The 15,121-nt window shown below is 41.7% G+C and overlaps 1 protein-coding gene across 5 annotated transcripts in view; it reads right to left on the reverse strand.

Moving 5' to 3' along the window:
- Positions 1 to 15,121, reverse strand: part of TDRD1 (tudor domain containing 1) — a 49,621-nt gene that overhangs the window by 24,147 nt on the left and 10,353 nt on the right. For all 5 annotated transcript variants that reach the window (XM_061635932.1, XM_061635927.1, XM_061635930.1 and 2 more), the window contains exons 7-13: positions 14,979 to 15,083; positions 13,815 to 13,991; positions 7,613 to 7,756; positions 7,212 to 7,383; positions 4,074 to 4,160; positions 3,108 to 3,284; positions 1,630 to 1,737 (exon numbers count right to left, since the gene is read on the reverse strand). In XM_061635932.1, the coding sequence (XP_061491916.1) occupies positions 1,630 to 1,737; positions 3,108 to 3,284; positions 4,074 to 4,160; positions 7,212 to 7,383; positions 7,613 to 7,756; positions 13,815 to 13,991; positions 14,979 to 15,083 (970 nt within the window). The remainder of the gene's footprint in view (positions 1 to 1,629; positions 1,738 to 3,107; positions 3,285 to 4,073; positions 4,161 to 7,211; positions 7,384 to 7,612; positions 7,757 to 13,814; positions 13,992 to 14,978; positions 15,084 to 15,121) is intronic.

The raw sequence follows: 15,121 nt of genomic DNA on the forward strand, positions 1-15,121 counted from the left end.
AATATACAGTAGGGCCCCGCTTTACAGCACTTTGCTAATGCGGTGGCTTTCAATTAGGGAAAGTCCCCGCATTAAGGCGCTTGTTCCGCTTTTACGGCGCGTTTTTTTCCGTTGCGCGCCATTTTGATGTCATTTTGGCACGACGTGCCCCATTATCGTCAATGGGGTTCCGCTTTACGGCGGGGGTCCGGAACGGAACCCGCTGTATAAGCGGGGCCCGCCTGTAAAAACAATTTAAAACACATGCTAAAATGCCTGGGAGATAACTGTTATTGGCTCATAGCTTCCTTCTTTCTACATTATCATTCCCCAGCCTGGCACCCTCCATATGTTTCAGCCAGCATGACCATCATTCAGGGTTCAATGGAGTTTTAGTCCAAAATATCTGAAGGGCACCAGTGTTCTTCAACGTTGTAGTCAAACAACATCTGGGGACCCAAGGTTGAAGAGCACTGTTTTATGTTGTTCCTTGGCAACTTCATTAAATCCCGTAACTTTCAGCACTAATGACACCCAGTTCTGCCATCTACACCAGAATTTTCTCTCTACCCAATTCAGATCTTCAACTGCCTTTTTTACCTGAAACTCAGTATATCTAAAACCAACCCCCTCATATTTCCTCAAAAGCCTTTCTCCTTATGTTGAATAGGCATGAAGCCATGGCTTTGTATTTGACCTGTCTCTCTTTGTACCACATACTTTTTGCAGTCTGCTGCAATAATGTCACTTTCCAACATCAAAGTTACAGCCCTTCCTCTATGCCCCTTTGGCAAGAACTCTGGCTCATATCCGAGTCATCTCTTGCCTTGACTTCTTCCACCTTCTTTTCTGATCTTCTGTTGTCTTACCTCTATCCAGTGCAAGCAGCCACCTCTTGTTATTCTGATATATGACACTCCTCAGATCACTACAGTTGCTTCTTATCCATTCATAGAGTTAGCACAAGTTCCTCATCTTCAAAGTTCCCAAATAACATTCTCCACCCATCGCTCTCTCAGCTCTCCCTCAGCTGGCTGAAGGTATCTTACTTCCTAAAATGACTCTTGCCCTTCTTCCTTGCTGCCTCCTATGTTTGTACCAGCACTCTTTATTTCCTACAAATGCTTCCTCAAAACTTAAGGGGAGGGCTGTAACTCAGTGGTAGAGCACACACTTCACATGCAAAAGGTCCCAGGTTCAATCTCTGACATTTCTAACTAGAGCTGGAAAAGACTCCTGTCTGAAATCCTGGAGAGCTGCTGTCAATCAATGAAGACAATACAGAACCAGATCGACCAAGCACCTGACTTGGTATAAGGTACATTTTTATGTTCCCATCTTTTCCATGAAAACTTTTGCACAACCCTCTACCCCAAGTTTGTGTAACTGAAATACTTGCATGTTCTTTCCCTATTGAGCCCTCCCCTCCATCTCCCTTCCCATTTCCCATGTAGACTGTAAACTCCTAAGGCAGGAACTGGTCCTGTTGCATTCTGTGAAGCACCACTCACTTAGTAAAGGTGCTACATAAATAATGGCCTAAATCCAACAGAAGCAAGGCATGCTGAACTCTGTATTGGATTTAAGCCAACACCACCAAATCTTCATCATCAAGACATCTATGCACTTTCCCTCCCCCCTCGCCAGTACCTGTAAACTGGGCACAACACAAGTCTCCTACTGCTGGGACGAAATCTGGAGTAGCTGAGATTTTGTTGCAGTATTCACCCAGGGATGCTTGAAGCTCAGAAAGTTTGCCTGTCAAAATAGGTTTTATGTGAAACTCGTAATACCAAAAACTAGTTGCCCCAAAAGCAAAGGGAGGCAATTTAAAAGTGTGTAATTTCCTTTGCCAGCAAATGCTCACCAGATTACTGGAACGGTCAGCTATCATTTGAAAAGTAATCTTGGTCCTTTGGAGGTTATAAAGAAAGCCCAGTCATGTTGTCAAACTGGATCTCCTACCCTGTTTTTATAGTCATGTTCCCATAAGTGTTAACCTCCTTACACTTCAATAGGGAATTGGGGAAAAAATTATCTTCTTCATGACATATTTTCAAAGTTCTGTTACATACAGCAGAACCATGATATAACGCATCTCAATGTACTGTGGAATCTGATAAATCATTGGTTATAATCATTCCCCACCCCCCAAATAAAATATACGGTACAGGAGTTCCCACAATATCAAAACATGCTGTAGGCTCCCATCCTTCTAAACAACTTTCCTCATTTAAATGCCTGTCTAGGAACCAGTACTGTACTCGTTGGCTTTAACTCTTAAGGATGAACCTGAGCTGAACAGCAACCAAGAAAGAAGTTTCTCATTCACTCTAATATCAACCTCACTTTCTACTTTATTTTTTTTCCTGTTTGTTCTACCTTAATCTTCATCCTCAGTGTTTCTTTTCATGGCGAGATCCTTCCATTTGCTTCCCTGTGTGTTCTTGAGCCATATTTTGTCCTATCAGTGTTCTTTTAATTTTTCTCCTGGCATGTGTTTTAACTTGTCTTTCAGTTTTTAATGGGTTTTAATTTGGTATGGTTTAAATTTGTATACTTGTTTTTAATGTTTTTAATTGTTGTAAACCGCCCAGAAAGCTTCAGCTATGAGGCAGTATATAAATGCAATAAAATAAATAAATTCTCCCCCAATCGTCCATTTTCCTGCCCATTTCCGTTCCTGGTAGCTTTTTTCTAGAGGTCTATCACTCAAATTCTCATCAGTTTTGGTTAGTTCTCAAGTCCTTTTGGTATTTTCTCTGGAGTTTAATTTAACTTATTCTTCCCTCAGTGTTACCCTTCCCGTTTAGTCCGTCAGCTGCAGTGGTGGCAGTTTGCCTTTTTCAAGCTTTCCTCACCCCTCTTTTTCCTTCTGCTGTCCTGTATCTGATCCGTTTCCTCTTTCAGCTCCTAGTTACTGTTTTGGTTGCATCTTCTGCTTCTCTCGTCCGTTTTATTTTTTAAAAAATCACCTTTCATTGCAGTTTTCATTATAATGTGGAACCCTATAACATGGGTGCATCGTTTGTTCCAACCCCTGCAGTATAATGAGGTTTCACCGTATTCACATATTACTCATGCATAAATAAATGTTTACATCGTAGCTTAACTAAACAGGGACTTACGGCCATTTTCCATCTGCTGACAAAAAAAATCTCCTGGTGTTTGTATGTGGGCAACCATACCAAAAAATGCATCTCCTACAGACAGCAAGATAACCTTTGGAATTTGACAGCCAGTATGATCCAGTCCTTTACAGTCAAATTTCTTCTCCTTAATAGATAGCTTTTCTACAGTAGAACCTAAGAAAATATATGTTATCAAAACCTGACTTGCCGGCCCTACTGGTATTAAGTAGTAATTTAAGTGGAAAAGCCTCATGCTCAGAATGCAGGGCCCCATTCACAAACAGATCCATCAATCTTAAGTAGTTATAAGCACTTAGGACTGAGACTCAGAAGGCACTCAATAATATGCTGCCTCTCCTGTGAACATGAACAGACTCATTAAATCCATATTAAGAGTGCTCACTAGGATATCAGAAAGGAGCCTCCAAACCACCAGCTCTTCTTAAGACTGTACCTCTGCTCAAAGGCTAAGAAATGAGGCAGCAACCACAGGTGCAGCTCAGTCTGAAATTTCATCCCGTTTGGATGAGATTTCATCAATAAAAGGCAAGTTCGACACAGCCCAAGTAGAACCTAGTCCTGTTTCCTCAAGCAACCAATAAACACCTCTAGCATGGAGCAACACATCTTCTATAACCTTAAGTGTTACAATCCACAAGCCAAGATTCTCGCAAGCTGGTACTCCAAAGCAGCCCTTAAACCTGGATAACCCAATTGTAATACATGGGCTAACCAATCGGTACACTTCCAAGCCCCATAAATATAGCACATTTATAAATATAGCACATGTTTTGCATAAATCTATTTCAGTGATTATCTTTAGTAAGATTATCTTGGGCTCCTTTTGGGAGGAAGGGCAGGATATAAATTTAATAAATAAATAATAGTACTGGAATGTTTAAAGTTAACTATGCCTTGCCTTTTCAAAAATGTTAAGCTGAATAAAAAAAGCTAAGGACTCACCAATAGCTACATTTTCCTTGTTGGTACTTTTACCTTTTGAATTCAAACCATGTTCCATTTCCAAGAGTATTTCATATAAGTGTTTACCTGGAACACACATTTATTTATATTGATAGAAAGGCAGCTGTGATGCACTGTACTTACGTTCACAATTTGATTTCTCCAAATCACTACCACTTGAAATGCATTGTACCAACCAAACATCTGTAAAGTACTACTGCACATAGATCTACCTGTAACACCTTATCCAATTTTACAGATCAAGTGATGAACGAAAGCTCTACAACTTACTTGAGTCAAGAGAGATAATGTAAGGAATTTGCATGCATCCATCTATCAAACCAAATATTCTGCCAAAAAAAGGGGAGGCAACTGCACTGGTCTCGTCAGTTATGCGAACCAGTAAAGAGTGGTAGCTACTACTCAACACAATTTTTTGCCCCAATGCAGTAGTTCAAGAACTTTAGGCTCTCCACAGCAACGTAAGACATGCCACACAAGGTATACATGCATGTGCACATGTGGTTAGTTTCATAACTAACCACAAGGAGGCCGGTGGCAGCAGATAACACTTTCATTTCAGCAGCAAAGGTTTAGAATAGCAGCAAGCAAAATTGCTATACCACCAAGAGAATCAATCATTAGGAAACATATGAACCTCAGGTTCTGCATAGTTTGGTATTCAAGAGGAAGTTAGAGATGCATTCTTTTAGTCCTCCAACCATCAATGTTGGATTAGTACCCAAATTTATAAATCCTTGCATGAAGTAGAGTGCTAAATACATGTGATGTGTAAGTGCTGTGCATTCATGTGCCTGACAGATGGCTGTCAGTGGATTTGGTAGAAAGTAGGGGCATTCAAGATCAGAGAAACACTGCTCAAGTGTTTCAAGATTTGTCTGATGTTTAAGCTTTAATTACATTAAACCTCAAAAGGAAAGGGAAGTTAACAAGCTAGGCTTGGCCTGTCTCTAGATCTTTTGACTGAGAGATACTGCTTCCAATTCTTTTTCCACATAAAGGCTGTTCAAAAGCCCCCATGATGTGTATACCCAATTCAACATGTGGATTGGGAAGCAGTATCTTTCCCATAATTGCTTGCCTCCTGACTTTGTTCAATATCTGCGAGTTCAGTGGAACGTTGGTAAGAGACCTATATGTGCACAGCCAGGAGACTCTCTACTATAGAGCACAGAGGTGTCCAAACAGCAACATAAGCAAAACCTTGGCTTGAATGGGAGAGATGGTCCATCACGCAGCCAGGTATCTCCCAGGAAGATGCCCAACTTTTGGGGGCCGCTCTCCCACTGGTCTTGATATTTGAACAATTTGGCCACAGCATCACTGGATCTGGGGAAGTATGAAAGAAGCCAAGTAAAGCTGACCCCTTCCTGAGCCAGGTGGGGCAGGAAAATGTGTTTGTGTGGGGGGGAGTATGGCTCCCCAAACTTGAAATACACTCTTGTCTTAGTAATGAAGGGACACAACAGCTCATCCAAGCTGAAGGAGTCACCTGTACACATCTACCCATCTAGACAGCAGAGCAACAGCTGGCTAGCTAAACTTGGCACTTGCTGGTCTTGACACCTGTTTAAAGCTGAACCCCACTTTGATGCATGAAGATTTTACAGGTGTTTTTGGCTCAAGTGTGAGTACTATGAATGACACAGCATTGACAGCCAACCCAGCTGCTGGTGGGAAAGAGTAGAGATGGGGCCCTTTCCCTCCATCTTTGCACACCTAATTTTAGGAATAGCCCCTGTTGAATTTTGTACAGAGGTAATAAAGGATGTGACAGTAGTTCAATCCAATATAGGTGTCTCTCTCTTTACTGTCACCACAATCAAAATTAAACACATGCATCTGAAAAGTTATCCCAGAAGTTCAACATGGCCACATTTAGATTTCAAAACATAAACCATTTTCAAAAGTAGATTTGTGAAAAGCCCTATACTCCTATATGTGTAGAAAGTGCGGTAGAGGTTACACTAACAGACCAATCTACAACCTTCATTAGACCCTATCTACTGGATCAGTCCATTATCTACACACAAAGCTGATTATTTATGACCTGGGGAACCATGGAGGCTTTTGGTCAACCATGGAAAACTCTGCCCTTTACTCATATGAAGGTATATGAAGCTGCCTCTCAGACCACCAACTCATCTAACCCAGTACTGTCTGACTGGCAGCACTTTTCCAGGCTCCCAGGCAGGGGTCTGTCCTAGCCCTGTTGTCCAAGATTTCTAATCAAAGGGGAGTTTTGTTGATTGGTAGTACATGGAAGTTTTGTTATTTAATATAAAATGTATGAGTATGTTATACATGGCCAGATGCACTTCAACTCTATTTATACTTGTATGCCATTTTATAACTTCAAGAGGTTCTCAAAAACAGCTTACAAAAGATTTTCATATATAAATAGAAATATGGTGCTAGGTTTATTCAGGCAGTTTTTTGTCCTGATTCTGGGGTCACCAGGCCCATCAAGGATCTCTGAGGCAAGTGGGGTTGAGCAATTGGATTTTGCTCAGTCCATGATAGAACCAAATCTTCCCTTCTGGGCAGCTGGCAATTCCCAAACAACAGTTCCCACTGAACTTCTGAGATAATGGAAGAGGGCTAAGCAGCTGAAACTTGTCAGCCCATGATTGAGGCAAGGCTTCCTTGATATGTAGGGAATCAATGATCTCAACCAGAAGTCAGGCATTTGGTGTCACCAATCCCATGCTGTGGAACACCTTCTGGCAGAGATATGGCAGGCATCCTTGCTTTTGACTTCCAGGCATCTCTTGAATACTCAATGATAACAGGCATATGCAGTTGTTTAAAAAATTCTTGACTGGCCAGTCATTTTAATGACTATTCTGTACTGCTTAATTGTTTTATGTTTTTATATTGTTGAACACCACCCTGATATTTTATGAGAGGGTGGTATATAAATATTTTATAAATAAAGAGAACACATACAATCATTGTGCAATGACTCATCCACCCCAAAATATGCTTTCATACACAATCCAAATATCTGCTGGGCATCTTTCTGGATGCAAATATGTTTACCAAATTTGATGTCAATCATTATTACCTAATCATTAATTCCTTCAATAAAAAAGGATTACTGTTAACCAAACTTACCAGAAACTGGCAAGACAACATCTACAGCAAAGTATGGCATCTCATCCATCAAAACATCAATAATAGTCAATGAGCAGCACTTTCCTATAAGAAATGGAGCAACAGTATTTTTGCACTTTGCATTCCATTGTTCTTTAGCTGAGAGGACTTTAGCAACACAACACTTAATGGCCTGAAATCAAAACAAAAGAAAACACACTATAGGGATGTCAGCATTACTAGGTGCTAGTGATGCTAAAAACTATTGTTTTAAATGACCAATATGCAAGTGTTTGAAAAAATATGGTCACTATGGCCACATGTACACAATGACAAACCAGACTTTCTGATTTATTAAAGAATTTGACTCAGCACATAGAGTGGGTATCTGACACTGATTTTCCTCAGATATTTATACTTACGCAGGGTGGGAAATGAGCAAGATCTTGGTGCAGGCGTTTAATTCTATTTAGAGGTATGTTCTCTCCATTTCCATAGTCAATATATAACACCAGAGCACTCTTCTTAAGGATATCCACCTCTTTTATAAGCACTCTGCACCAGGTCTGAATATGAACAAGTTATTTCACATTTAGAAAAACTCAATCTAGGTTATACTTTAATAAAAAGGTGAAAAAAGTTTTATCTTCTATTTACCAAACAATGGTGATTTTTTCAGCTTTTAAGCTAATATTACACTATTGAACTGTAGAACAAAATGGAATACTGGACTTATTGTGGTTTGTTCATTTTCTGGAAGGAACTGTAATTTTTCAAGTACACCTGAGACACCACCTATTCAAACACTTCTACCATGTGGTGCTGTACTCCAAATGGAAATACTATATTTCACTAACTGTGACTTATTGAAGTTCAGATCTTGTTATACTGGTCCACAGTACTTACTTATTGTCTTACTACTACAAACGTTTAGGTATATTTTACACCTGCAAAGCACTAGGCTGTATTAGGCCAAAAGGTTGCATGTGCAGTCCATGTCATTACCATGGGCTATTATGTTTTCGGATGATATAACCATGTACAGCTGAACACAGGAAGAAGGGGAAACACAATGGTTGCAGCACACCTCACCTACTCACTGTCCACTCCTTACTTGAATCAGCTAAACAGATCTCACACATGTACAGTTTAAACATGTATATCGCTTATACATTTGGTTGGTTGCATGCCATTATGTTGCTAGTTTTAACCCAACTCATAATTTTTATCACATCTTGCGATTCCCCCAGCTCCTCTGACCCAACCAGTTACTGTGTACCAGGGTTGATTTGATTTAAATCATGATTTAAATCACTTCTATGAAGGGCTCAATTTTAATAATTTAAATCACTAGTAGTGATGGAAAGATCTGTCAATTTCGGTACTCTCAGTTTCTCATTTTTCCTATGTTAAATTCAGCTTTCTACATTTCTGGAGCAATCTGATTTTTTTTTTTTAATTCTCATGAAAATTTCCCACCATTTTAGTGCAAATCTCTCCAATCACATTTTTGTAGGCAGTTTTAACAAAGGTACACATTTCTGCAAGCCACTTCTGATCACATCATGCCTTTTTGCCTGTTATTTTCACTCATATTAATTTTTACGCACTTTCCCCTAATATATGCATTTTTATAAATATTGTTTAGTTGACAAACTGCATCCCAAAATTCTAATAAATGCAAATTTTGAAGGATGGCTGTGTTTTGGTTCTCATATTGTTCAGCAAAGAGCAAGTTTGATAAATTCTGCTTAAAATGCAAAATGAATAAAAATTCTCACCCATCCTATCACTAGTGAGGAAGATTCTATTTAATTATCATTTTTAGTAGAAGTGCATAATTGTTTAATATAACCTTAAACATATTCAGAGATGTAGGTTTCATTAGAAGGTACACACTAAGCAATTATTCTGAATTGTTTTCAGATTAATTTTCATCAAAAAATGAGATGTTAATTTGGTCATTTTTGTACTAAAGCAGAATGAGCTTGTGAAGTCATTCAGGAGAACCAGCTCTAGCTGTTCAATTAATCATGATATTTTTGTCACAATGTACACAATCACTACCCTCAAACATCCTGTTATATTGTACTAATAAGATTATTTATTCTTCTGGTTAGTTTTCTTCTTCAACAAACATTAACAAAACATGCACATGGTTTTTTGAATGGTTAACTATTTTCAGTTTTTAGATAAATGTAAGGTTATTTAAAAAATAAAATTTAGGCAATTTCAACCAAGTCAATATGAGAAAATATTTGGTGGTACATTTAACTCAGTCCTTCACTTTTGTCTTCTTTGTTTATAATATGGAAAAGAAATACAAGGTTCCCTGCTTTTTCAGTTCCCAATTTATTTCTCAAGTTAGAACGAATTAGTCCAAAGGAAGAAAAAATTCTACACCTGCAGAAGCTACTACTGTTAAGAGCTGGATTACCACTTCAGCAATCTCCTCCTTGTTCAGATCTACTCCATCTCCTCAAATTCTCTATTCACTGACCTTCTCTATCTTGGCACTTAGAAAATGTACACTTCATGTACACCACCTGCAGAATAGGACTGATCAGGTATCTCCTATCTCTATAAACTGCTAACATATTCATAAAACATAATTAGAAGTTGTATAATTAGTATTCATGATGATATCTTTGACCTAGGCTCTTTTTTACTAATTGTTTTTAGAAAACTTTGAAATCCCATTAAAATTTTTAAAATCCGATTTAAATTTTAAAAATTCATTTTTTGATTTTTTAAAAAAACCATTGATTTTTATCAACCCTGCTGTATACAGTTCTTGTACAACAGTTACTAGGGCTGCAGTTGGATGATGGGGTCAAATTAAAGCACAGAAATATCAATTTCCCAGCATGCCCACAAGAGTGACAATTTTAAAAATTTAACCCCCCCAACTTTCCTATATTCTTTTCAGAGTGTTTTCCTTCTACTTTTCTGTGTATAGATTTTCTCCACAATCCAGGGGTGGAGAATTTTTTAATTTGATGGGGAGGTTTTTTTTATTCTATTTCCTCTTATACTTCTAAATATTAGTGGCTGTGACATCACAGGAAAATGGAAATTTGGACTAACCATGAAGTGTTCCTTCTGGTCAGCAGACAGTGGAGCAGACAGGAATGGGTTAACTCTCCCGGGGGCAGAGTCAGCACTATTAAAATAGTTTAATTAGTGGCTGGCCAGAAGGGGAGTAACCTTCTCCCGTTCTCCAGTTTGTACCACAGCCGTAAGAATCTCAGTACTCAGCAGCCAGGCACTCCACCTACACGAACCTGAACCTTGAACAGTGGATAGAGTAAGAACAAATGTTAACAAATCAGCACACAGTGCCAGGAAGGGATGTAGGGTGCCCTTATTACTCTATCTAGAGGGTGAGCGACCGGTTGTTGCCAGAGGGTTTCCGGAGAGGTGCCCTCCCCCCCTACAGCCTAGGTTTTGCTGCAGGATGGGGCTGTCTGCTCCACTCTCCACTGACCAGAAGAACACTTCACGGTAAGTCCAACTTTCCGTTCTCGGTCAATGGAGGAGTGGAGCAGACAGGAATGGGATGTGACTCTCCCCTACATCCCCAGGTGGGAGCAAACCTAGGCCACCACCCTCTGAAGAACCCTTCTGCCGAAAGCAGCATCAGCAGAAGCAAACTTATCCACCTTGTAGTGTTTGATGAAGGTGGATGGGTGAGCCCAGGTGGTGGCTTTGTAGACTTCCTCCAGCGGGGCATCCTTGTGGAGCGCCACGATGGTGGCAGCCCCTTGAACTGAGTGTGCAGTGATCCCTGGAGGGGGAGCTCTCCCTTTTGCCTGATAGGCCTTAACCACCAATCCCTCACCCAGCCGCTGATGGTGGACCTGGACACCTTTCCCTGCACCCCGTTTAAAGGACACGTACAGGGCCTCAGACCTCCTGAATGGTTCTGTATGGTCCAGGTAGATCTGAAGCGCCTGCCTGACTTTGAGTTTGTGCCACTTCTCCCTGCGATGGACTGGGTTGGGGCAGAAGTTGGGTAGACAGATGTACTGTCCCCTGTGGAATGGGGAATTGACCTTGGGGAGAAAACTGGGATCGGGGCAAAGAACCACCTTGTCTGGGTGAAAAATGCACAGCTCCTCCCAGATGAAGAGGGCCCTCAGTTCCCCCACCCTCCTAGCTGAGGTGATAGCCACAAGAAAAACTGTCTTGAGGGTGAGATCCTTGATCGGTATGGAATGTGCTGGTTCAAATGGATGTTGTAAGGGAGCTCTAAGAACTAATGAGAAATCCCAGGTGGGAAACCTGTGTTGTACTGGAGGTGACAGCAGCGTAGCCCCTGAGAGAAAGCGTTTGACTCAAGGGTGAGAGGAAATGGAATGGCCCCCCACCATCAGAAATACACTGCCTAGGGCTGCCACCTGTCTCTTGAGGATGTTGGGGGCCAGCCCCTGGTCCAGACCGTCTTGCAGGAAGTCGAGAATGGTGTGGATGTGGCATTCCACGACAGGTAACTGTGTCTACACCACCTGTTGAACGGCTTCCATGTGAAGTCATAAATTCTCTGGGTGGATTGTTTGCGAGATGCCAAAATGGTGGAAACAACCCTCTCAGATAGCCCCTCTTCACTTAGCCACTGCTGCTCAGCCTCCAGACGTGAAGCTGGAACCACTCTGGGTCTGGGTGAAGGATGGGCCTTGTGAGAGATCCGGTCTGGAGGAAAGGTGCCATGGCGGACTGGAGCCAAGGTCCACTAGGTTGGAAAACCATGGTCTCTGTGGCCAGTGTGGAGCCACCACTATCCACCTAGGCATGGAGAACTTGGATTTTGCGGAGCAGCCTGGACAGTAGAGGTAGAGGCGGGCAGACGTAGAGGAGTCCCCGAGGCCAGGGGGCTGACAGGACATCTATGTCCTGGATGTGTGGAACCCAGCCTTGTGCCATGAACTGGTCCAGTTGGGCATTCACCAATGAGGTGAACAGGTCCATGCATGGGAGCCCTCAATTCCGAGTGATCTCTAGGAACACATCCCAGTGAAGGGTCCTCTCTCCCTGGTGGACTTGTTCCTGGCTCAGCCAATCGGCTTGTGTGTTCAGGATCCCCTGCACATGTATGGCTGATATAGAAGCCAGGTACCTTTCCGCCCACTGGAATAGCAGGTTGGTCTCCTCCTGAAGAGGGCTGGATTTTGTGCCCCCTTGTTTGCAGACATGTAATTAGGCTGCAACGTTGTCAGTGCATACTAGCACGAGCCTGATAAATAAGAGGTAGGAACTCCTGCAGTGCTAGTCAGATTGCTCTGAGCTCCCACCAGTTGACTGACTGGCACTGCTCCTGCGATGACCACTTCCTTTGTGATGTTGGAGCAACAGGTTGCTCCCCAGCCATATAGGCTCGCATCCATGGTGACTATTGAAACTGTTGGGGCTCTGAGGGAAAGGCCTTTCTCCAGATGAGGTAAACGTCCCCACCATGGGATGGACTCCCGCACATACCTCAGAAGGAGGATAAGCCAGTTCTGGCGCAAGGTGATCTGGTCCTGATATGGAAGCAGGAGTCACTGCAGAGCTCTTGAGTGGAAGAGCACTCACGGCACTGAGTCTATGGCTGCTATCATGGAGCCCTGCAGCTGAGCCAGTTCCATCAAAGGAGCACAATTGCCTTCCAGGCACATGTGCAGCTGGCACAGAAGCTTGTCTGTGCCTTCGGTGCACAGGAAGAGCTTGCTTCAAGCTGTGTCAATAACCACTCCCAGATGTTGAAGGTGCTGGGTGGGTCTCTTGTCCGTTGATGAAGCCGTGGTTCTCCAGACACTGGGTGGTAGTCTCAAGATCCTGCTGCACCACTGTCACTGAAGAGGCCCCCACTGGAAGGTCGTCCAGGTAGGGGTATATGTGGACTCCCTGAGTGCGAAGGTGTGCCATGTTGACTCTGTTGCTCACTAAAGGCAGAGTTAAAAACTGGAGAACAGGAGAAGATTACTCCCCTTCCGCCCAGTCACCAACTAAACTTTTTTAATAGTGCTGGCTCTGCCTCCAGAAGTTAACCCATTCCTGTCTGCTCCAGTCCTCCGCTGACCAAGAACCCTTCATTACTGTGTGTTTGTTGTAAACTGACATACTAGCCGGTAACAGTTAAAAGGATGATTTCCAGGAGTCTCTGGCTTCATCCCTCTGCCCATACCACTTTTCTTTTTCTGCTATGTTCATTAGAGCGTTAATCAATGTTGCTTAACAATACTACAGCAATTAAACTACATTTTATGACCATACTAGTAAGCTGATATACAAAAACTTTACAAACACTTAACCAGCAAGACAGATTTTACGTGGCATAGCCCATTTTAAAATAGATCACACTTCAGGACAACCATCCTATCCAAGTGCTCCAACACATTTCATCAGCTTTATCTAATGAAGAGAGTTCTGAAGCAAATAATTGGCAAAAAAGTTATATTGCAAACTATCTCTCACTTCGGGAATGTTATAAGCCATTGTCCACTTCAGAGTTATACATGCTGAAATAAGACTTGCAAATGCCTATATTTTCTATAAATCACCAATGATAAATTGCTAGTATTATTTTATCTTGGACAGCCTACCACAAATCAACTGGCCTTTGTGCCTGCTTGAAGATTACGTTACCTGATCCAAGGAGTATTTTGCAACAACGACTTCCCCTTTCGCAGGAATATATTCCTCTTGATTAACTCCACTAAAATCTTTCAGCTTCACACTAAGTTCTCTAATATTACTTAGAACTTCTGTAGAATTGAGTTGTATGTAGAATTCACTAGGATTATTGAACTCCGTTACCATACCCTAGAAAGAAAGGCACATAGAAAGAAGCTTGTCTACAATGCTAGATGTAATGAGTATTGTTTAGTATTCTTCAGGGGCAGCTAGAGGGGCTTTTTACCAGTACGGTGCAAGGGTAGGGGCAAGATTTGGGTGGGTGCACCTGAGTGACTGTGCTGGTGCCCCTCTGCCGCCCTGACCACACTTGGTGCTTTCAAACTACTGAATACTGAACATTTTATTCAGAGCACCAGATGTAGAGGATTCGTGTCAGCAGTAAACTTTGATATTGCTCTGCAATGAGTATTATCCATTTAGCTAAGCTGCTCATACTGGTTCAAGCACCCCATAATTCAGATAGTGATGGGGAACCTCCAGCCCACAAGCCATTAGGCCCATGGCATTATTTTCCTCAAACCATATCCCACCTGTCCCACACCTGTTACGTTACGCTCCCAGAAACTCTTAATGCAGCCAATGGACAGTCTGAATACAAACTGCTTACCAACACAGTTCAAAGGGGATGGGTCTCCACATCCATCAACTGATTGGTGCAGGAAGCCATCCCCTTTGAAAGTGAGCTCGCAGTGCTAATCAGCTGGTTGCTACTGAGAGCCTGTTTGAAGTAGTCACCTGGCATCATAATGATGTCACTTGATTGACAAGTGGTTGTCAGCACGCACCTGTCAAAGTTGCCCCACAGAAAGGAAGAATCCCACCCACCTGATGGATCCAGTTCCCCACTGCTGATTTAGGTTATACAGGGAAGACAACTAAAGCATCAGTGTTCCAATCAGAAAAGTGCAGTAATAAAAAGGATAACCAAGTCCAACAGTGTTATTTACCAATATATTCAAAATAACATATTTTCAGATGTTTAATGTTTGTAAATGTGTTAATATTTTTTTAAAATAATGTTGCTATTTGTTGTTTGCCACCTTGGGCTCCTTTGGGGGGGAAAGGAGTGACAGAAATTTAATAAATAAAATAGAAGTTGAAAGCAGAACTTACCTCTATTTTCATATTTTTCTTCAGTCCCAATGTAGTCAGATCGGAAAACATTGTTTTCTTACCCTGCTCTTCTGCTTTGTTGTTACTGATAAATAGTAACTTTTCCTATTGGAAGCAAATGGTTACCATTGCTTACCAACCAG

This window comes from Rhineura floridana, chromosome 7 (genome assembly GCF_030035675.1).
Source record: "Rhineura floridana isolate rRhiFlo1 chromosome 7, rRhiFlo1.hap2, whole genome shotgun sequence".
NCBI classification, from domain to species: domain Eukaryota; kingdom Metazoa; phylum Chordata; class Lepidosauria; order Squamata; family Rhineuridae; genus Rhineura; species Rhineura floridana.